A 25275-nucleotide genomic window follows, 5' to 3' on the forward strand; every position below is an offset into this window, starting at 1 on the left:
ATGAGACAATGTGAGGTTTGCATTTCTGATTCTTTTTGAGGAAGAGCCATATTTAACCAAGAACAGTTGTGAGAATACGTGCTAACACCATACTAAGGGTGTGCTTCAGCTCTCTTGACGCTATTTCCCTTCTACGTTCAGAGCCAGTTTTTATAAATTTAGTGCATACAAATCCCTTTGGTGCACTGCTGCCAAGCTGGCTATGTGTACATGCAAAGATCCATTTTTCGTGTATACACAGATTATTTGCATGCATATATTACATGCACGCAAGTGTATACATGCAGCTGTGTAGGACCAATTTAGAACAAAAGTCAGACTTGCAGTGGACTCCTCCAAAAAACACAAACACAAAAAACAGGCCAAAGAAAAACCTCCATCTAGTACGTGGCACAACCTCCATCTCTCCAATGTGCTACAGAGCAATTGACTCTCCGCATCTAGCATGGCTACAGGCTACTGCCCTCCTACAAGCTTCAAACTGTTGTTATTTTACTTCCCTCAGATGATTCTCATTATAACCGAGCTGAGTGCTGAGTTAAAAAGTCAGCGTATGAATCATATCATCAACTCAGTTGTCTGGAATCTTGCTTTTCCATGCATTTCCTCATTGCTACATGGATCAGCAGTGTAAAACATGCTGTAGCTGCATCAAATTTCCTTTTGTTCCTTTTAACCCTACAACTGCCTGTGAGCAGACACTTATTTACCGTTATCCAGCTTCCTAACCACTGATGATCTGTGCCTTCACTGCCTGCCTCACATTAGTCACAGTTACAAATATTTAACTTGAGGTTATTGCCCAAAGGGGATCTCTTTATCCAGCTTCTGGGATAAGGTCTCAGCATTGGCTGTCTGTGTTCTGCTCAGGAAGAAAAAAAGAGGACTCTCAATTTAAACCTAATTTAAGCCATGCCATTACTCCACACACCATCAGATCTTCTCCATCTCTCCACACATGAAGGTGGCTCCACAGCACTGTATCTTTTGCCATACCCCATGGGACCTCCTCCCATGCTGGAGCAGCAAAAGAGTTGGTTCCACCAGCTTTCAACCCTGCCAGAGGAAGGGTATATGCATGAAAGTGGCCCTGAGCACCAGTCCTGAGACAGGCTTCTGCTCCCTTACTTACAGACATTCAAAGAGGACAAAAAAACAAGCTTTCAGCTATTAAGACTTACTATTTATGTGACAACCTCCTTCTTTCAACTGTTTATTTGAACTACGCTTTTGGCCTATAATGGCTATAGTACAGTCCAGTGTGTTATACAATGGCATCTTACAGTCCCGTGTTTTCCACATTCCCCTTCTACTATCCAAACACTGCACCACTGATATTTCCTACCTGCCATCACTCTACACAGTATTCTACTAGCTTTCCCCATGTCCCGAATCTGTCTAAATCCATCTATCAGCCTCCAATCCTGAAAATAATACTTTGATTTTTTAGTAAAAGGAGTATTTTTGACTGATTCTTTTTAGTGGAATGCATTTTTCCAGTTACAGAATCCAAAATACATCTTGCAATCTTTTCCTTTGAAGCCAGTTTTGTTCCCAAGGTACAGGATTAGAGCAGCTTTTATAATTTCAGGGTGGGCAGTATGAAATGGTTTCTCCTTGGTTTGTTTTTAATCTTATAAAAATTTGTAGTCATGTTTTCAGAGTAGTGCTCCCCATTTTTCATTACTACCTTATATTAACTGCCAGTAATCAATTTGTATAGAGACTGAGTTTCAGTCCATAGCAACTATTTTAAGAACTGGTATATTTGAATTCCTGTATTGTGGAAACAACACTAACCCCAGCCTGAAGTTACGGTATATTTTATAAATATTTCATGATCACACAGACAGAAGTACTTCCTATGTGTTTATCAAACAATTGATTTAAAAATCACAGTTCGAACAGGTTATATGAATTTAGCAGCGCCCCTAAACGCTTTCATTTCTACCTTAATCTTCAAGAGGATTCTGCTAAATAGATTAATCATTCATGAAAGAGAAAAAAGTTTAAAAGCTTGGCACGAAAAACGGTCAGTCTCACATGCTTTCATTTTCCACTGTCAACTGACTTTGGGAAAAGACCATACAACTTGGACTGATTTTGATCACCATCTAGTGCATGAATTAAGGAACTGCACAAATTTAAGGAGTGACTTCCCGATTTAAAGTGAAGCAGCAGTAGAATTAACAATTTTTATCATTTTTAGAAGACCTCAGATAGGCTTAGTGAACTTGAAAAAACGGTAATTTCCAGATGCCACTAGCCACCTGATGAAAGCCAGATGTTTAACGATGACACTGTTTTCTAGTAGTCTGTGACTATGGCGGTCTAGGGATATTAAGAAAGCAAGACGTGCATAGTGAAGTAGAATCTTCTCCAGGCCAAATTACTTAGTGAGAAAAAGCATCGTGGTTTCAGGCAACGAGTTCTTTCATCAAGTCTCCGTGTCTTTTTCCAGGTGTCTAAATATTACATTCATTTCATTTTTGTCAAAATTGTCAGAAATAGTATTTGCAAAATTTTTCACTTACAAAAATTAATTGTGTGTGTTGTTATAACTCAAGCTCACATTCTGATTGTGCTTCGACATTCACCCATGCAATGTGGAATTCAAGGCCAGTAAATCAGTAAGACAACTGGACAAAGGAAGACCACACACCATTGGGGATGAAAGTCCCTGGCAGCTTTAGGTTTTGATCACTGCAGATGACTTGGGATAACTTGGACAATGCTTTCCAACAGCACTGGCTGAGCAAGGCCAGGTCTCGGCCAGCAGCCTTGCCTTTCAGAAAGCATACTGTGACTCAACACAGAGAAACTCAGTATCTTTACACTGAGGAACTTAAAAAGGCTAAACCAAAACAGAAATCACATCTTTACTTAAACAGGGTAATACCTTCAATATTAAATAATAATACTGTAAATTTTCATCAAAGATTAGCAGAAGGAATTTCAGAAGATGCTTGGAAGAAGCCTTTGCCTGCAGACAGCAGAAGAGCCTTCTTTTTAGATGGAAAAATATTTCTCTCCCCTTTTCTTGTGAGGCCAGGTCAGGGAGCAGGCAAAGATATTCTGACACCATGATTTACCAGTAGCCTATAGTCATTGTTATACAACATTTACCCGTGCTAAAATCCACACAGAGCAACTAGCCAGAAGGGATGTCTTTACGTATCCCTTCACATCTGAAATTCAGATCATCAGCTGAATTGTCACTGAGGAAAAAAAACCAAACACCACCACTCAACTGTTGTTAAAACTGTAGACTAACTCCTCAAACATTACTGGATTCAGACTCCATATAAGACACTCAAATGCCTAGGAAGGAAAGAACTGTAAAATCTTTACAAGCAGTTTCGTATTTTCTTAGACACTGACCTCTCAGTGATAATTATTCAAAATATCTTATTCAAAATTACTTTCTAGTCTAAAACTTGTAATCAATACGTAATTTTATACAGGGGAAGGGGAAGAAAGGAAAGGAAAGGAAAGGAAAGGAAAGGAAAGGAAAGGAAAGGAAAGGAAAGGAAAGGAAAGGAAAGGAAAGGAAAGGAAAGGAAAGGAAAGGAAAGGAAAGGAAAGGAAAGGAAAGGAAAGGAAAGGAAAGGAAAGGAAAGGAAAGGAAAGGAAAGGAAAGGAAAGGAAAGGAAAGGAAAGGAAAGGAAAGGAAAGGAAAGGGAAAGGGAAAGGGAAAGGGAAAGGGAAAGGGAAAGGGAAAGGGAAAAGGGAAAGGGAAAAGGGAAAAGGGAAAAGGGAAAAGGGAAAAGGGAGGGAAAAGGGAAAAGGGAAAAGGGAAAAGGGAAAAGGGAAAAGGGAAAAGGGAAAAGGGAAAAGGGAAAAGGGAAAAGGGAAAAGGGAAAAGGGAAAAGGGAAAAGGGAAAAGGAAAGGGAAAGGGAAAGGGAAAGGGAAAGGGAAAGGGAAAGGGAAAGGGAAAGGAAAAGGAAAAGGAAAAGAAAAAAAGCTAGTGCTGCCTGGAAAGTAGGAGATAACTCATGCTTGCTATAGTTTATTCTTTACCAGCTCGTGCCTTCAAAACAGAGCTGATAGTATGACTGAAGAAATAATGTTGATTTAAGAACTGGAAGAAATTTCCTCCCCTCCGCAAACATCGGGTTTTTTTCCCGACTGCACCAAACAGACATTAACAGCGTGTGCACTAATTAGCAGGTCCGACATATTACTGTTGTTCTGGTGCCCCCCAATGGTCACCTGCCTTTACTACTAGCTACGGCTTAAAACCCTCTCTTGGAAAAGCTGTGCCCCAGATGGCATCCCCAAGGGCACGTGTAGCTCTTCAGCCGGGGGGACCCGAGCTCGGCGCCCTGGCACTGCTACCGGCACCGCAGATTTCCAGAGTTGGGCGTGCAGGGCAGGTCCTACAGCCAGGTACTAACCACCCTCCCTAACCACTTCCAGCAGAGTGCTTGGGCAGCCTGAGCAGTGAGCCCTCCAGGGCAACACAACTACCTCATAGCTACTGTTGATGGCAAAAATTAACCTGATTCACAAGCACAAATGCTACATCCAGGGTCTCCGTAGGAAACTGCACTGTATTAATTGAACTGAGGCATCATTCAAGCAGCTAAGACACCTGGATACCCAGCACTGGCTGTGCCTGCCTTCCCTCCCTTCCCCAGTCGCCACATCCCATTGCCACACACGCTGACCTAGCATGACCAGACAGTCCCCATTTCATACAATGATCAGTTTTGCACAGCAATGCACCCTTTCCCAACACAGCAGCAGGAGTGGCATGGACCCAGGATGATGCATCTTCATTTCCAACCATATCGCGGCACAGAGAAATTAATCATCGCTCTATAAATCAGCACTTCCCTCTGTGAACTGATCACAACCTGACTATACTCACTGCAGCCAAAGCAAAAGGATGGTCCCAATCATAAAGGGTGTTTCAGAAGACTTCATTTCCAAAAAACTTCAGGTGGAAAAGATAGATGAAAGCTTAAAGCTCTTTAAGAAGAGATTAGATGGCCAAAAGCTGCAATCCTTCAATCAAGAAAGAAGACAGCTTTATCTAAAAGCCCATCCTGGTTTATTGGCAAAGCGAAGATAGCAAAGCAATATTTAACAAGTTGAAAGGGGGAAGCAGATCAGATAGCAATCAATACAAATGTGACACGGAGAAAATTTATCAGAAGGAAAAGAAATCCTTGACTGACAGGGCTAAGGAAAGAAGAAACACTTCAGTATGTACATTGGGGATGAGTTAAGCCCTACCTATGGTTAATCATTAAAAATGCAGGCAAGGCAGAAGTGTTCAATAAGCTTTCAGTTTCTGCAGGGAGGGATTCCTACCACAGATCTGATGAACTTTCCAAGCCATCAGCAGCTATTGGGACGTTAAAGATCTACTGAGCGCAAATTTTTAGATCTACAGGCCTGGATGGCTTGTACCCAAGATTAAAAAAAGCTCACTGAATCTTTGGATGATTTTTGGAATATCATGGAAATTTCAGAAAACAAGCACCAGTATTAGAAGTGGTAAGGAGATAGATCTAGTGAAATAAGGATGCTTAAGCCAATATGAACAAAAAGTTAAAAAAAAACCAAACACTTGTACAAGATTTAGTTTGTAATGTATTAAAGGGTAAGAATATATAGCAATTTTAAAATTGATAGAAACAGATTTAAAATTTAGTCTTTTGTGTTCGGTTACATTTATATCTTTGGCAAACACCATTTTTTGGGTCAGCCTGCCTTCATTATTTTGCTGATATTACAAGTTTTCTTGATGATTTACTTGCACTTAGAGCTTTAATAAGAAAGCCTTACACAAGCCATTTAGATGAAAAATAGCAGGAACAATTCAAACAGCAACAGCACAAAAAAATTAGGACCACACAATAGCAATACAGTAAAACTAGGCAAGATTTGAATAACTAGCATATCTCCACATGTAGTAAACAGGGTGTCAATCAAATGTCGCTGCTAGTGAGGCTTCACAGAGATCAGGATTAGCCTTGATGCTAATCCTCATTGTTGGTTTTCTGGAAGTCAATAAATGGCAGGTTATACCATTTGTGAGTGAGAGGCTTGCAAAGGGAGAAAAATGAGGAAGACACAGCATTGCACAGACCTGGAGTGCTCAAACCAACTCCAGCAATGGCTTTTTAATACAGCCAAAAGCTAAGTTGTGCATGTAAGAAAAAAAAACACAGATAGCTCAGAATGGATGACTATCCTAAAAACGGTGACTCTGAAAAGACTGTAGCAGTGAACAACAAAAAAAAAAAATCATATGAGCTTCCAGGTCACATATCAGAAACCAAGAATCCTTCCTGGCAAGAAACTGACTTCTCTGCAATTGTTTTCACTCTACATCAGAGCCAAATCAGCTTTTAAAAGCTCTGGCAAGAGACAAAGTTTTGTAATTTATAGATGCTTCAAAACAGTTAGGGCTGCTCTCAGATCCATAAGCACAGATCCACAGATCCTAGGACCACTGGTTAATCTGTGATGTCAGCCTGTTTTCCATGGGCCAATGGGAAAAAACAAAAAAACAAAAAAACAAGATGTCTTTATTTTGTTCTTGAAATAGTCATTTATACACACAAGAAAAGTTTTCATTTCAGCATTCATCATCACAATGTATATACATAACAAAGACTCATCAGCTTGAGCTCCCAAAGAAATATGGTAGAAGAAAAAAGTTAATATGATTCATGATTTTATAAACAAGTGTACATGCATTAAGGAGGCAATTTTATCTCCATACACAGTAGGGGAAACTCAGGTGCTGGCAAACAATACATAGTTCAGATGTTCACTTTTTTTTTTCCAAATAATAATGAAAAACTGGAAGTATGCTGATGACAGCCACAGAAATGATTCAATGGCTAATGATGACTCAAAGATGTGAATCTATTTGGTTTATAAACAAAAGAATGAGAGGTGACTTGATGATAGCTTATGAGCATGTGAAAAGGGAAAATAGAATAGAGGAGGCTATTTTAGTATGGAAAGGTATTTTTTCACCATCTTTTTTTCCTCCCTTCTCAATCAATCTCCTTTCATACAGGAAGGCTAATTAGCTATTGAAAGAATTAGCTATTGCCAGAAAAATGGTAGTTTTACCATTTCTTGATATTTTCCAGTCAAGAATAGATGCCTTTCTAGAAGATGTGCGCTTATATAAAAGTCACCAGCCTACCCAGAGAAAAGTCCCCAAAATACAGAGGTGGCAGGGTAATTCCTTTTGTTTTTAAATTCCTTTTGATCACAGGCTTCCATTTTATGGCTGGATGCAAATCAGCTACAAACATGTAAATTAGTTGATTCATTTATTTTCCTAAGTCACTTGCAGCAACCTGAAGCTTGTTAAACAATAGCTAATACGTTCCTGTCTGGCAGGAACAATTCAGTTTAAGTGTACTTTCAAGGGAAAAAGGTAAAGCCAGTTGATGCCTTCCCACAGATCCCTGGACTGACTGCAGCTGGCTCAGGTGGTCTGCCCAGAAGAGGGAAAGGGGAGAGGGACGGCATCCCCTGTCCAGACGCATCTTTTCCAGCACACCTGGTCTGTTCAGAGAGTAAGGGCACAAAAACTGTGCTGGTAAAGAGCTGTGGCTGCAGGAAGCAGCAGAAAAGGGCAGAGAAAGACGGGAATGGCAGGGAAAGTACAACTTCATTGCTCTTCTTTGTCAGAGAGCATGCTTTCCTCTGGAGTACCTGCACTCCTATTCCGGTGCACAAAAAAACCTGCATCTTTTGGACAACCAGGAACAAAGTAATGACACTTCCATGCACTACTGCTCTTCCACAAAATCTACATAAGCTGTCCAATATAAGCAGAAGTGTAAAGCCATAAATGTTTCATTCAGACCCTAAAACAACCACTAAACAATTCTTTGATCAAATCTTTGTAACCCAGGTATGTTTGTCATTCTTTTCTAGAAATGTTGTATATGCTCAAGTGCCCACATCCTCTGCAACTCCACCCAACATGGGAGTTCCACACTTATACCTGATATAACAAATACAATGAAGTATTTCTCCAGATAGGTTAAGCCAGCATTGCAGTTGTCACCCATGTTTCAGACCACAGCAGAAGTTTACCTTTCCTGTGAGGTAAAATAAAGGCTTATCTTGTTAAGCAGTTTCTGGTTTTCTGGCTGATAAGGCAGAAAGATATCTTATCTTGTTTTCCACCAAATACATAGTAACTCACGCTGTAGGGGTCCATTAATTAAGGGTGAAACTCAAAGATTTTATTTTCCTTCTGTCCAATTCCCTATAAAATGACCCCAAAAAATCACTGTGCTATTTATCTTGTAATCGCTATTACTGCACTATAGCCAATTCATTGTTGTTATTTATTAAACATGCCAAAACCAACAGAATGCTAGAAAACATTTGGTTCATTCAGAAAGCACAGCAGGTACCAGCTGGCAGGGCAGAATGGTCACGCTGCCACAAGAAAGATTTGTAACTGGAGGAAAGTTTATTGTGTAGGGCAGAAAGGGTTCATTTAAAAAGCCAAACTACCAACAGACCACACTAGCACTCATTATTCATTCACGAAGTTGTCATTTAGTCCACCCACAATTTCTGATATTCAAGTACCTTTATAAGATATTTAAAGCATTCAGAGAAGCTCCTGTTACCACACCCTTGTGGAGGGAGAGGCTGCACTTAAAAAGGTGCCAACCAAGAAATGGTGGCTTCCATTCCACATTACAGTTTTGCTGTGTGCAAAAGCAATTAAAATCATACACTAACAATTAAACAACAGCTGAAAATAATTTTTGCTTAGCCACGTTCTTTGTTTTCACTCTCAATGAGATTCATCCTATGCAAATAGGAGGGGCAGATGTTACTTTTATCCCACACATATCCTTCAGCATTGAAATATCAGTTATTAGCAATGTTAAGGAATATATATAAGCATCGTATTTCAAGCCAGTGACTCTGCTGGACAGTCACCTCATCAATCCCTAGTGCATCCTAAAATGTTCATTGCAAGGGCTCACCTAAGAATCATCTGCTATTCCCTCATTTGCATTCCTCAGTCATCAACCCCATTCACTTCAAACCCCCACTCTATAACAGAAAAGACAAAACTCCTGATCCTCTGAACCGCATACCAAAATCCTCACAGGGACAGGGAGCCACCACTTGGACAGCTGGAGGAAGGGCAGCTCTAGGAGCAGCTTACAGGCACAAGGCGAAACAATGGGGTGAAACAATGATGGTCTTCAAGGAGCACCATTGCCCACCATGAGATGGGACTGATCTGGGCTGCATGGCTGCCTCACTACCTCTAACCCTGAGGGTTCGTGTCAGCCAGCATGCCCCGCACCAGCCCAGTTCTGCTACAATCACATGATGCAGCCCTGGCACAGGAGCCCCATGATTACAACTGAAGAAAGGCCCAAGGGTCTCAATTTGGCCAGACTTCCTACAGTTTCATTCCAAGTTTTTTTTCTGTCAGTAGGATGCTGCAAAAGTCAACCTTCCTTCCACCACCTTCACATAGGAATACAATTTATCCCCTGTGCAAACCGCAGAGCACCAAGTCCACAAAACCCTTCTGTGACTGCTGTTTTCCTGAGACAAGACTATACATCCTCCCCACACTCACACAATACCACCTGTGCAGCCCCAAGGTTGCAAATTATTGTGTTCTCATCACCAAGGGACCAGTTAGGAACCTTCAGAGAGCCCCCGGGACTTCTCATATGAAAGGAGTAAATTCAGAGCTGGCATGCAGACCAGTTTCACAGACCCAGAGAACGTGTTCAGTGCACCTGTGGGACTGCTCTGCAGGCACACAGCACAGAGAGGAGAGAGCCATGAGTTGAGTGTACTGGAGACACTCTGAAATGCTAATGCCTCTGAATGACTGTTTTTCTCATTTCACAGAAAATTAGGAGGTGAAAGGGGAAGAAAAAGGAGTTCCTTGTTTCCTAATGTTCATTCCCCTAAATGCCAGATAAAATAATTTAAGTCAGTGCATTAAAATATGATTACTATTTGTTACAAAAAGAAAAGATGGGGGGGGGGGGGGGGGGAGGGGACACAGCTTTTATTCAGGTAAAAACTGAGCACAGAATGAAGCTTCTAGTGACCTCAAGACTCCAGTACTTAGACATTCCCAGGATGCTTCAATTATTGAGTTCCCCTGTGATGTATATTGGGTTTCATTTTGATCCACAGGCTATTAAACATGATCTATGACACTTTCAGAAAAGCTGCAGTTTGGAGTTCAGCCTGTAACTCAAACTTTTTTTTTTCCCATCATAGGTTATTAATGTCCATATGGCACTGAGAGCATAATGAAGGAGTGTACAGATATGCAGGAGCACAGTGCTGCCTTATAAGAACATAGTCAATAGGGTCAACTAGAACTAAATTTACTGTGTTGAGTGTCTTCAAACTCTGCTTTCTTATTAAAAGCAGTTCTCTTCACAGGCAGGCACAAAAGAACATTTAAAATATTAGTCAATATGTTTTAACACCAAAATGAAGCAAAGGAAAAGAAGAGTAATTAGCCCTATTTAAGCAGAGGAAAATACATGCTGTTTGGGCAAACAAGTACTACGTAGTCAGGAATCTGGATGCACTAGCTGAAACCAACAAAATACATCAAGAGTATAGCAATTTCCCATAGCTTAGAATAAAAAATATTTGACTGTAAATAGGCTAAGAATACATACTGTATTTTTGTCAAAGAATAAACCATAGATTTACAGATCACCATTTCTTGGAAAGCATATATTTGCAAGGAATAATGTTGTGTTTGCTTTCATAGGGTTGTGGGTTTGGGGTTTTTTTCCTTAAAAGTAGCCAAAGACTATTAAAATAGCAAAAATATTGACCATATTTAAGAGAAACTGGAACATGCAGACAATAGAGGCTGGAGAAATGGGCTGATAAGAACCTCATGAAGTTCAAAGGGAAATGACAAATCCTGCACCTGAGGAGGAACAATCCCATGCACCAACAAATGGTGGGGGCCACCCAGCAGCTTGGCAGAAAAAGGACATAGGAGGCCTGGTGAACACCAAGTTGAACATGAGCCAGCAATGTGTCCTTGCCACAAAGAAGGCTAGTGTAGCCTGTGCTGCATTTAGCAAAGCACTGCCAGCAGGTCGAGGGAGGTGATCCTTCCCCTCTACTCAGCACTGATGAGGTCACACCTAGTGTACTGTGTCCAGTCCTGGGCTCCCCAGTACAAGAAAGACATGGAGAGAGCCCAATGAAGAGCCATGAAAACTATTAAGGGACTGAAGAATCTCTCCTATGAGGAAAGGCTGAGAGAGCTAGGACTGTTCAGCCTAGAGAAGAGAAGGCTTGGGGGGGGGATCTTATCAGTGTATATAAAGCTGGTTGATATTCAAGGATCACCTCCTCCAAGCTCAGAAGAGATGAATCATAATAAAGAGGAAGTCCAGCAAAAACACCAGGAGGCCTGCATGGATGAACAAGGAGCTCTTGGACAAGCTCAAACACAAAAAGGAAGCCTACAGAGGGTGGAAGCAAGGACAGGTAGCCTGGGAGGGATACAGAATAATTGTCTGAGCAGTCAGAGATCAGGTTAGGAAGGTCAAAGCCCTAATAGAATTAAATCTGGTCAGGGACATGAAGGGCAACAAAAAAAGCTTCTATAGGTACGTCGGTGATAAAAGGAAGATGAAGGAAAATGCGGGCCCTCTCCAGAAGGAAATGGGAGACTTGGTCACCCTGCTATGGAGAATGCTGAGGTACTTAATGACTTTTTCACCTCAGTCTTCACCAGCAAGTGCTCCAGCCACACCACCCAAGATGCAGAAGGCAAAGGTAGGGACTGGGAGAAGGAAGAACCACCCACTGTGAGGGAAGATCAGGTTTGAGACCATCTAAGGACCCTGAAGGTGCACAAGTCCATGGGACCAGATGAGATGCATCTGCGGGTCCTGAGGGAACCAGCAGATGAAGTGGACCAGCCACTATCCAACATATTTGAGAAGTCATGGCAGACCAGTGAAGTTCCTGCTGACTAAAAAATTGAATCATAACCCCTATTTTTAAAAAAGGAAGACTCAGGGAACTACAGGCCCGTCAGTCTCACCTCTGTGCCTTGAAAGATCATGGAGTGGATCTTCCTGTAAACTATGCTAGGGCACATGGGAAATAAGGAGGTGACTGGTGATGCCCAACATGGCTTCACTAAGGGCAAATAGTGCCTGACAAATTTGGTGGGCTGCTATGATGGGGTTACAGCACTGGTGGGTAAGGGAAGAGCAACTGATATCATCTACCTGGACTTATATCTGACACTGTCCCACACAACATCCTTGTCTCTAAATTGGAGAGACGTGGATTTGACAGATGGATGACTCAGTGGATAAGGAATTGGCTGGATGGTCACACTCAAAGAGTTGCAGTCAACAGCTCGATGTCCAAGTAGAGAGCAGTGACGAGCATCATTCCTCAGGGGTCGGTGCTGGGACCAGCACTGTTTAACATCTTTGTCAGTGACATGGACAGTGGGATTGAGGGCACCCTCAGAAAGTCTGTCAATGACACCAAGCTGTGTGGTGCGGTCAACACGCTAGAGAGAAGGGATGTGCCATCCAGAGGGACCTCAACCATGTAAACCTCATGAAGTTTAACAAGGCCAAGTGCAACATCCTGCACTTGGGTCGGGGCAATCCCAAGCACAAATACAGGCCGAGCGATGAGTGGATTGAGAGCAGCCCTGTGGAGGAGGACATGGGAGTAGAGGTGAATGGAAAAGTGACTATGAGTCAGCAATGTGCGTGTGCAGCCCAGAAAGCAAACCGTATCCTGGGTTGTATCAAAAGAAGTGCAGCCAGCAGGTCAAGGGAGGCTATTCTCCCCTTCTATTCTGCTCTCATGAGACCCCACCTGCAGTACTGGAGTTGTGGTCCCCAGCATAAGGACACAGACCTGCTCAAGCAGGTCCAAAAGAAGGCCACGGAGATGATCAGGTGGCTGGAGCACTCTCCTATGAAGACAGGCTGAGAGAGTTGGGGTTGTTCAGCCTGGAGAAGAAAAGGCTCCAGGGAGACCTTATAGCAGCCTTCCAGTACCTAAGGGGAGCCTACAGGAAAGCTGGGGAGGGACTCTTTATTAGGGGGTGTAGGGATAGAATGAGTGGTAATGGTTTTAAACTGAAAGAGTATAGATTTAAATTAGATGTAAAGAAGAAATTCTTTCCTGTGACGGTGTTGAGATACTGGAACAGGTTGCCCAGAGAGTTTGTGGCTGTCCCCTCCCTGGCAGTGTTCAAGGCCAGGTTGGATGGGGCTTTGAGCAACCTGGTCGAGTAGAAGGTGATCCTGCCCATGGCAGAGGGGTTGGAACTAGGTGATCTTTAAGGTCCCTTTCAACCCAACTCATTCTGTGATTCTATGAAACACCTGAAGAGAGGGTGCAAAGAAGACAGACCCAGGCTTTTCTCAGTGGTGCCCAATGACAGGCTCAGAGGCAATATTCACAAACTGAAACACAGGACATTCCCTCTGAATGTCAGGAAACACTTTTTCCCCTGTGAGGGTGACTAAGCACTGGCACAGGTTGCCCAGGGAGGTTATGGAGCCTCCATCCTTAGAGATATTCAAAAGCCTCCAGGACATAGTCCAGGACAACCAGCTCTAGACATCCCTGCTTAGCAGGGGGCTTGGATAAGATGACCTTCAGAGGTTCCTTCCAACCTCAACTGTTCTGTGATTCTGTTAAGTTTTTCTAAGAATTCAGTTACTTGAGTAATACTATGCCTCATTCCATCCTCTCCCTTTTCAGGAATAATTTTCTTTTACATGATCCCAAGATGTAAAACCAAAGTCATATACGTGTATGCATGAGCACACACATTTACATTCAGAAGGCACATATGAACAATTTTGAAGAGTCTCACAGTGTTGCATTACAAAATATGAAATTTTTCATTTCTATAGTAGTAATGAACAAAAAATGCAACACTGTTTTGTGTGGCAACATGACTCCAAGTAAGAAATGCTTATCTTTATTTTGCTATTGGGAAAGGACAAGGGATAAAAAGTTGAAGTGCTAAATGCAAAACCAGATTATAAACTTACATCCATGCCTTTTTTTCCTTATTTCCTTTATCTGTAAAATATTGATAATTCGCCACTAATTTACCTGTCTTTCAAATATCTTACAAGCGTTCTCTAGTGGGACAAATTCAATGTAAATTCCCTTCAGCTTCCTATACTCTGAAAATAGTTTAATGTTTGCTTTTAAAAATGTCAGATTTGACTTAGTTTTCAGATCAGCTGGTTTTGCCTATTAGCATAAGGACAGGCTAATAAAAAACAGAAAAATGTAAAATTATTCTTTGTTTCTGTGTTCACAGCAATAACCATTATTTTTCATTTCCACCTTGGTCATTCATAATAGGATATACCATTTGAATGCTTCAGTTTTACCCTAGTATAACACTTTAACCAAGACGACCATTATCTTGAAATTAGGAACACTTAGATATATATCTTAGTTTTTCAATTCTTCACAAACGCAGAGAGAATGATTTTGTGAGGTATGTCATGAACTGCCTACTTAATTGATATGAACTGTGCCACTTCCACTTAATGCCCCCAAAAAGCCACTTTTCTGGAAAAGAAATGTGGTTTAGTTTTACCCTCTTAGTCCTTCTACAATCTGTGAGACTCCTAACAATAGATGCAAAATGTCCACTGCTCTGGGTAACAGTGGTGTTTCTATTTGAAAGCCATACAAATTAAATAGTACTGTCCTTGTTCACACAGAAGTAGCAAGAAGCGCTTATGCAGTGCTTAAGCACCCTTTAGCCAATTGAATCTGTGGCAATAAAGCAGAGAATGCAGTCCCACTGAATCCCCACAGCCTTTGTTTCTGTGATCTTTCAGTTAGAAAATAAGGCTTTTTAGATGTTTCCTGTATGTAAACATAAAGATTTATTATGTGTGAAGCTTTTAACAGTGCAAAGGTCTAGAATCACCTTGTTTTCCATATCTGAACTGAAAGCCAGAATGACCCTCAGGTTTTAGCGAGGCAGTATGCAAAATTTTTAAGACATTGGACAAGTAGAACCTTATGCTTGCTCTGTAAGAAGGTAGTACATCTACATAAAACATATCGCACTATCATAGGTGATTTGCTTGGGTCCCGACAGAACAGTCATGTTAACTAACCCGTCCTTATGAGATAGTTTTTAACCTGAATTAAGTACCATACTTACATGTGGCCATACTGCTCCTATTACCTGAGCTAGTTAAGGTACCTTCAGAGAGCGTTACGTACTGTGACGAAAATACACCTTGCATTGATCTCCCTGGAAGGTTTGGTCCTTTACTTTGACTCTGTCTGTCTCTCATGATTTTATTTCCTCACAATATTTTTCTCCACTTTGTCTATCTCCCTCCCAGCTTCAGTTCATGCCATTATGTGTATTGCCACATGGAGAAATGATTGGACCCTCCATTAATCCTTAAAATGATTTCAAGCAAGAAACAACTAGTGTGAAACCTACTTCACCTCTGAACATCTGAGCAATCTTGCTCTGCAGGTGGCTGGGGGAAGAGGAAATCCTTGTTCAGCCTGAATGCAACACATGGAGCTGCAGCAGACGCCTTCCCCGCAGCTTCAATCATTTCTGTAGACTGAGCACTAGGGATCAATAGAGCTCAGTCCCCAGTGGGCCTTGAACATGCACAGCCCAATGTTAAGCCTCTGACAAAAGTTGCCCTGCACTCATCTAGTAAACGATACAGCAGCAAAGCCATTTGGGTTTCTTCTCTTTGTTCTGAGAATGGAGGGGTAGTTTTAGCAGCTGTGTAACAGTGCTCTTACAATAGAGAGGTTTTGCTGTCAGATGCGTTATTATTGCTGGATGGGATGTAAATATTGTCAGTTCAAGATATCACCTGGTATTACATGTCTGGGAAGGGACTGAGGAGTAGAATAGAAATAGTAAACTATCCAAAGGACAGAAGTTAAATGGTTAAAATGAAGTGAAAGGTTATTTAGGGATGTTGATTCTTGCCTATTTGCCTCAATTGAAACAGTACCACCAACCTAAAAAAAGTATAGATTTCTGCATGAATAGAACTGCTTTTAACTGGAGCCCAACTGGTACTACCCATTCCTGAAAAGCCAGTCTGGAAGAGGGGCAAAGCAGAGAGCTAGAACAGAAGTCTCTACAATTGCCGTATCATGAATTACTAAAATATCACTTAGGACTATTATAGAAAGCATGGGCTGGAAGCAGTTCACATATTTGCCTTATTGCCATATATTTGCTTACATCTACTGTAGGTTACAATAGTCATATAAATATACCTTCTTTCTATTCCCATACACACATCTGATATGCCAGTCATCCTATGAAAGAGGAAGTGTAAGATCAGGTCAGTCTCACAAACCATTATATGGGGCCAAAAGTTAAGCAGATACAGGTACAAAGTTGGTACAAGTTGGTACAAACCTAACAATATAAAATATATCCTGAAGTGTTGCTAGCACCTGGGTCTAATGCTAAGGTGAGATGGACACCATCAAGGTAAAATGCTCTGATATTTTCTTCTGCTGATGGAGACTTTAACAGTGAATTTGGCCCCTTAGACTAGCACTACTACTTCAGCACTCATGCAAGAATAAATATAACAGAGAACAAAGACATAAATTCCAGTTATGTGCAGATATGCAGTCAGAAACCAAAGTATTCAATTTTGAATTAACAAATTTTTTTTAAAAGGCATGTTAGTTTTGTGTTCTTACAATTCAAATCTATGGAGGAGACATTTAAAAAAGTCATGCTAAATATTTTTTTTTGATTACAGCTACAGCCACTTTTGTACTGACGAGTTATATAAAACTGCAGGAAAAAACATTAAAAGAGAAAGTGTGCAAATCCCTCATTAACAAGGTACTGAAACACTGCTATAATTTTTCTCTGTTATTATATTACACTGTACTGTTCCTTCTCATTTATCAGAGCTCAGATCTCTCTTAATAATAACAGTCATTTATATGCAGGTAAACTACAAAGATTTTATTCATCTACTCTATATTATGTACTATTAGTTGCAAAATAAGAGATGTTGTTACTTTAACAAGTGACTACTTATTATTACGTTTCTGAGCACCATCCTCTGCTGAGGAATGGTCACACTACAACGTAAGTCCTGGTTATTATTGTATTACTCATTTTGTGGCTTCAGGGCTTATTGTGCCTCTCTCCCTTAAGGTCTTTGCCTGCAGCCCTGCTTCCACCAGGCCTCCTGCTCCCACCTCTCCCAGAATGCTGCATTTCTGGCCCTCTTGAACAAAATACTGAGAATTCAGCTGGGTCCATTGAATTAGGAAGAGATTTTGCACCTCTTCCCTCCAGGAGTCTGTAAAATAGAGGCCTAAAACAGCACACAGCATGCTGAGAATTTAGTGTTGGGTTCTTCTTACTTGTGTTTATTAGCTAAAGCACCCAAGTTGGGACCTTGACATCCCTAAGGTTCCCCTCCTGAATAATGAAGACCGACAAGTCTTTCCCAAGGGTGCTTCTGACTGTAGGTTGCCTAAGTCATGTTCTGGGAGTTCCCCTTCTCCTTCTCCATGTTAAAAATGAAGGAAAACTGTGCCAACTCCTCAAGTAGCTTCCGTGGGTAACTGCCTCAAGTTATATACAATGCATCTGGAGCTTCTGTTGACCCTGAGGATTTCCCTGACACACCAAGTTTCTTCAGACAACCCCTGTGGAGGTCCCCATCTGACTTGCTAAAATGACAATCCATCCCCCTAGGAGGTCTTTATTTTAGACCTGCCAAAGCAATCTCTTCCACTTGTAGATTTTTGTTTCTTGGAAGTCCACAACAGATATGTAGGTTGCTTTAAGAGAAGGCAAAAAGGTTAGGGGATGGCACCACCTCTTAACAATCCTTACATGTTGCAAAAAAAAAAAAAAAACCCAGAACTTGACCCACTCTTTTTCTTTCTGTTCTTTTCCAAACATATTTCTACATGATTACATTATTTCAATGCAACAAGAAAGCACATGGGATCAGAAACAATTAGATCAACATACAGTATTCACAAATGACTGATGAACAGTTCCAGATCTGTCAGTCACAATGATTTAGCCAATCTAACTCCCATATACTTCTGTGTAAATCTTACTATTGATTTTCTTGTCATTTGATGTGGCCCTCCACAGAAACTCATGTCAAACAGAGCTAGATGCTAGAGTCAGTAGGCTACTTGTTACCATAAAAATTACTCATGTAAGTAAAGTTCACAGAAATGGGTCTCTACCATTACTCTTCAAACACACACATTAAAATATTGTTTAATTGTTTTCTTGTTCAAGCATAAGAAAAACTCGAAGTACAGTACACAAGGATGACAGGAATTCAGGTAACATTTTGCACGCAAATCCCAAGTGGAAATATACTTGCAGTAACATATTGGGGACCTTTCTTGCATATAAACCCGGGCTCACTGCATTTAATGTTGTGGTGGTTATGTCACTTTTCCCTTGTACTTCCAAAATACAGGGGACAAATGTTATTAATATAACCAATTGGAGGTTTTGTTTTCCCTTCCCATTCAAACCGCTTACCATAGTCAATAGGTATTTTGAATACATAAAAAAATACTGAATCGGGTCCTTGATTAGTGTTTGATTTATACCACAAAGACCACAAGATTCAGAGGTTGCCAAGGCAACATCACTTCAACCTCCTTACATTTCTGCTTCAATATGAAACCTCTCATTATATAAATGTATCACAACACCAGTCAGCATGACAGGCTATTTTACAAATATGCCTTCGGATAGCAGACAGCTATATTCTCTTAAGTGGGGGGGGAAAACACAGGAATAAGGTTACCTTTCACTAAGGGGAAGAGGGGAGGAGCAAAAATGGCATTCAAAGCTATAGTATCCTGAGCCTTCTAATACAGTCAACAAATTTTGTATTTTTTTGGCCAAAAAACCCACAAAAGGGCAGGAAAGAAGCAAACAAAACAAAAAAACCCAAACACAGCACACAAGTAGAGTGTGAGACTGATGCTAGAATTTTGAGTAATTGGAACCAACAACTGTGCATAAAAGCTTTACTGAGCCATTGAAATCTGATACCCCAGCACATGTTGTTCAGAACTGCAGACCAGGCAAAGTTTAGTAAAACATAAAAGACATACCAGGAACCTACTGACACCTTTTTAAGCCCAGTTTTAATGTCTATAGTGGTACTTCACAATATACCACTAGCCTTCTTTACTGAGCAGTATTCAATATGCAGTAGCCTACCTACACTTATGCTCCAGGATCCTTCAGCAAAGCTAGGCTCCCACAGGAAGAGGGCTCTGTTAAAGATGGCTACTTCTGTGTCTCCTAGACCACACTGAGTTTGAGCAGACTACAAGCTCATCCAGAATGCACAAGGCATGTCTGGCTGGCTGGGTTAGCAACAGGATGGCAACAGTTCCAGATGCATCCCTCCAAACCCTTCCTTATGCCCTAGCACCCTCTGTGCTGCCAGGAGGCTTTCCAGAGACAGTATTACTAACAATCAGCTAATCCTGCATCATCTGGAGACACTTCAACATAAGCTGAGAAAGCTGACTTCTCTAAAGAGAAAATTGTTACAAGTAAGAATATGCATAGACATTTGTAGTTATGGAAAAAGTACGAAAATCGGAATGATCTGGGCTTAAATTTCTTACTTCTTCCCTCTCTTCCATTTTTGGCTTGTAATTTCCAGTTACACTTTTGTCACTGTGACCTTGTGACATTCTGACCACCCTCAGCAGTAAACAAAGTAAATCTTACAGTGTGTCACAAGAGGAAGAGGAGCAAAACCACCACTAGAGGGCACGTACAGTACTAGCAAAGCAATTGTGCCTTCATCCTGTCAATTATGTCAGTTCCAGGTCAGAGACAACTGCCCCCTGTTTGCAATGACAAAATAACCCCGTCTATAAATATTTCTAGTTGAATGTAACAGCAGCTCCCCAATTACCAGAGAGTGCCCATTTGTATGGTTTCTACAAGTAGAAATCCCTCTTCACCTACTTGTGAAGAACGTTACTGAAAAACACCTTACATCACAGGTTCCTTTAAGGTCATGCCATCTGCTCTGCCTTCAGTGTTCTGCAAAATGTTCAGGGCACGGACTATCTTGGACCACCCAACTGCATCCAAAACCTTGCTGTACAGTCTACAGAACCAGTTTCACTACACAGCCAATTCCCACTGTAATCCCAAAAGATGAAAGTGGTGTAAGACTGCGGATGTGCAGAGAATTCCCGGTTTCACTGCATAATGGAGTAACATACCATTTATGCTTTTCTTTACTTCCCCACCAACTTGTTGTTTCTTCTTCCCCTAAAGCATTCAGGTGATGAGTCAAATGACCAGCTAGCAGCTGTCCCAAATCCTTGAGGCCTCTCTTTCCTATCACCTTTCTTTTTTGAATGTTGGGGACTCTTGAAGAGGGCTAATTTTACACCTAAAATCTAAGGCCTCAGAATTTAAAACAAACAAAGAAACAGCCTACCACAAAAAAAAAAAAAATGCTTCTGAGAGACACAGTTTATATAGGACAGCTATAAGACTGACATCAGAATCAGGTATCACACTGCGATTCAGTCAGCCCTGACATATTTTCACCTAAAGTGGGCCATGAAAGCTAGAGAAGAGCCAGTACAGCAGAAAACCTTCACGGTTACTTTGCATAGGACTATGCAAATTCTTCACAAAGCTGAGGACCTGAGATCAGAGCTATTTGCCTATCAACTTTTGCCAGCACTGAAACTCATATAACTAACCTTAGAAGACAGCATGTTATTCTGAACAATATTGCTGAACTAGCAGTTGAATAAAATCAATTACTTGCTCAAGAGATTTTTAAGACATACATTTCCTTAATTATTGTCAGATATGCAGGTCAACAAAAAGGAAGACTGATTTCTGGATAAACAGAATAACTGTGATGTTAAAATGTTGTGTGAAAGAATTTGTGAATTAAAGCATTTTAATACTCATTTTAGTGAAATGATGAGAATATTCAGGAAGCACTTGCAGTCAAGAAACTGTACACATCCCCATCTGCCCATCAATGGCATAATGCAACAACCTCTCCAGTCTTCATCTTCTTATCAGTTACACCTCACTGACCAGGATGCATTCCTTCTTCCCCAGCCATATATTTGTGCTGATTAATGTAATATAATGACTATGCTGTTTGCATCAGCAATGTTGCAATCAACAAATTGACATTAGCTGGAAAAGTCAGACATCTTTTGTGACCCAGTGCTGTCATCTCATATGCTCACTGATACATGTTGTGCCCCAAACCGGCATCCAAAAAGCTAAGTAACCCCAGGCCTGTCCCTGTAGAGGATCAAGGAGGTGAAATAACATGTTTTAGTTGTGTAACAGGCTCATTTCTGTAGTGTCCAAGAACTTCCCAGCAGTGCCTAAAACAACGCAACTAACAATCATCATTTGTTGTTTCCTCTGGGAGAGGAATTTGTGCCATTCAGTGCCTTGCTTTGCTAGGGAGTTTTAGTCTGTTTTGTGGTAGATTTTTTTTTCAGGCTTTTGTGGGGAGGAAGAAAATAGGTTATGTTTTAGGATTTTGTGTTTCTTAGTGTTTCATCAGAGGAGGCATAACAATCAAAAAAGTGTCACCTTGAAAATGAAAGGAGTGGTTGAGATCTGCAATGGTGCTCAGTTCTTGGGAGAAACTGCACACAAGCTCCTTTCCCTCCAAGTTCTCTCCCACAAAACACTGGCTAGGAAATCCGCATTTCCAGCATCAGTCTATCTACATCAGTACATAAAATAAAGCCAAGCATCTATTCCCCACCCTGACTGGAAGCACCATAAAGCATCAGAGCAAAGAACCAGTAAGTTACACTCAATAAGCCACTCACAATATATGTGCTCAAAGCCATTCATTGTACTTCAGCCCTTACCTCCTCGGTCCCTTCCGTAGCACACATAAATCAAAAGGTGACAGTTGCAGCACTGTTTCTTCTACGCCTTCCCATTGCTCTTTTCCAAATCCTCACCACTCCATGGGCAGAGGAGCTGTTATAAAGTTCTGTGTGTGTGTATATATGTACACATATATATAGGCCTTCCACTCTAACAGGGGAAAGGGAAGCCCCATATGAAAGGATCATAACCCATCCATGCTTTGTGAAAGCATGGTAAATGCAAAGCCCTTGTATCCACACTGTGGCTATGCATGGCTTTGTACTGCAAAAGTTAAACATACTTTCCGAAACAATACAGACAGTGTTAAGGAAGACCTCAGCCCTAAAGACACCAGCATCCCGCATAAATTGAAAGCAATTCCTGTGAAAGAAAAGCTGCTGAAAGGAGAGCAGATGTTATAGGAAGTATGCATGTATATATAGTATGTATAGCATCTGTATACAGTATGTATACAATATGCATGTTTGCATATGGTATGCACATCCATGCTCTAGCTTAAGTTTCCAAAAGCAAATTCTAGGAAAAAATAAATGCAGAACACCAAAGCTGCTACAGAGAGGAGCAAAGAATGAATTAAATTCAATTCCTCACAGAACAGCTTATTCAGTAAAACATAATACCATAGTGTCTATTGGCATCTTAATTAAGTCTTAACTACTGATTCCCCAGTAGTAACTTCAAAATGTTACTGCTGCTTTTTTTAAGATGTTCATGATTTTCTACCAGGATGGCAGTTACCAAAACACTCACCAATGAAGTTTTTCCCATTGTATTCCTGTTGTCATTTATCACAGAATCGTCTAGGTTGGAAAAGACCTTGAAGATCATCCAGTCCAACCATCAACCCAAGATTAACAGTTCCCAACTACACCATATCCCTCAGCGCTAACTCGACCCTGCTCTTAAACACCTCCAGGGATGGGAACTCCACCACCTCCCTGGGCAGCCCGTTCCAACACTTAACAACCTGTTCTGTAAAGAAATGCTTCCTAATATCTAGTCTAAACCTTCCCTGGCACAACTTGAGGCCATTACCTCTTGCTTATGGGTTGTTTAACATCAGAAATATATTCTTAAGCACTTCCTCACTTGCATTATCATAGATCATCATCGATAATGCAAGAGAAGTTCCAAGGACAGCATTAAGTGTCTGAAACAGGTAATGAATACTCTGTCTAGACAAGAGATGCAGACAACACTGTTCCTCTTCTCTTGGTTCCACCAGCTGCTAACAGCTTTGATAGTAAGCTGAATACTTGTAAATGCCTGCATCTCTTACATTGAGAAAAAAATTAATTATCCTTGTCTAAACAGAAAACAAACTTAAATCCTACCAACATCTAGTGAAGGATTAAATCCCCATTCTACTGGTAGGTTAATGGTGAGCAAAGCCAAGGGCCATTTCACATTCTTATCTGGCACACAGATCAGTCAGTAAGATACAGATAACACTGTTCATGTGATGCTCACCTGGTGTAGCTTCTGCCAAAATTCAGGTCCATCCTCCATTTTTCTTAAACTTGGTGGAATGTACCAAAAGCAAACGTTTGCATACTCCGGCTAAACAAGAGAACAAATGATTGCTTACAAGATGTAACAAATGGAACAGGAATACATATTATAGCTTGTCAAAGAGTTCTGCTTTATTGGGGGGGGGGGGGCAGGGAATGGAGGGAATACCTTTGAGTTTATACCCTTTTCATTAAAAATTCCTTCTCTGACTCACGTTTTGTTTCCCTTTTTTGAAGCTAGAAATAATTTTCATATCATCCATTTCTCTTCCTGCTGCCAGAAAAAGGAAACCTGTTGTGGTTCCTTTTTCATTTCTTCTTCCTATATACATATTTAACTCTGCTTTGCTCACTAAAAACTTTGGTTAGGAAAAAAACTGTAAGAGAGGCATACAGAGGCAACTTAAAGATTTCAAAATTGAAGCAACTTTAAAGAGAGCAACACTCTTTTTAGTATTTTTTTAAAATGGAAGTTTCCTATGATGCATTTTACAGAAACACAAACTCAATTTTTGTCACCATTTAACCCTTGTACACCTAGTCATATTTTACTCAACAATGCTAATCTCCTTTTATATTATATAGCATGCTACACAGTGCTGGAGTTAATGCTGGCTTTCTCAATCTCCACATTTTACAAGAATCTCGGGACTCCTTGAAGGGTATATGCCATATCCTGGATATATCTTGTTCAATATCTAAGCAGGCCTTTTGAGCAAAGACTGAGACTCCACATGTCTGCTTTCCTCCAGAGAAATTTTGCCTTTAAACTCAACAGAGAGTTAGCTGTAAGACTCACAACAAGAATGGCTGTTCACCACGCATTATAAAATAAGGCATTTTATGCTCATGAGGTTTCTGTTTCAGCTATGATTGAGGAAATGTTCCCAGCAGACCAGTCCAGGGTGTGTCTACATTTCCTGCTAATTTGGAACAAATTTAATTTTTTTTTTTTTACCTATACAGATAGCAATAGCATGAGGAATAGATCTGCCTTCTAATCCATCCAACACTACCCATAAAACTACTCAGTCAATCTTGACCTATGTTATTTGCACCACAGTATTTAAGTGGGGTCTAGATTATAACGTGGATTATAAACTCCCACACACCTCTCCCCTCCCACATGCCATCCTCATTAGTACTGGTTGAAAGAAAAAAAAAGTTAGTAGCTGGGTCACACCATCTTTTAGCCCCACTGTGAACGCGACTGCTATTACAATCCCAGGCAGTCCCCTGAACGAGGAGAGCCCACCAGCTGAGACATGTTCTTTCATGAAAGGGCACTGAGAACTGCTCATATCATTTTCTGCCTCACTTCAAAGAATGCATTAAATACAATTTAATCATCAAGAAGAATATCGTTGTCAGCAGGAACAGAGCTGCAAACCTGCCACCTGCTGCCACTGAATGAAATAAAGCTCAGCTCTTAAAGTCCCATTTCTTTCCCCAAGGAGCATGCATTGAGTACACACATAAACACAGACCCTGAAAAGGCTGCGGCTTCCTCATGAGTGCAAGCACTAGCTCACTGTTACAGGGTTTATTTTAAAAATATTTAAAATCAGATGGCAGGAGTAGACAGATGGCATATATTACCATATTGTCATTGCCTATATTGCCTTCTTGATTATCTCAGTTTCCTTTCACACATCAAATACATCATCCCCCTCTGAAAATACCATTCATCCTAGAAAAACTTAACTGCCCCCAGCCATGCTTCACTATTTCTGGTTATCTTCTCACAGCAATTATCCAAGCAGGTAAGCAATTATACCACAGAAAAGTTCAAG

At 40.8% G+C, this 25275-nt stretch overlaps 1 protein-coding gene across 6 annotated transcripts in view; it reads right to left on the reverse strand.

Annotated features, from left to right (window-relative positions):
* GADL1 (glutamate decarboxylase like 1) overlaps positions 1–25275 on the reverse strand; it is an 88091-nt gene that overhangs the window by 16936 nt on the left and 45880 nt on the right. For all 6 annotated transcript variants that reach the window (XM_074839245.1, XM_074839265.1, XM_074839274.1 and 3 more), the window contains one exon: positions 23442–23531. In XM_074839245.1, coding sequence (XP_074695346.1) covers positions 23442–23531 — 90 coding nt within the window. The remainder of the gene's footprint in view (positions 1–23441; positions 23532–25275) is intronic.

This window comes from Strix aluco, chromosome 1, assembly GCF_031877795.1.
Source record: "Strix aluco isolate bStrAlu1 chromosome 1, bStrAlu1.hap1, whole genome shotgun sequence".
NCBI lineage: Eukaryota > Metazoa > Chordata > Aves > Strigiformes > Strigidae > Strix > Strix aluco.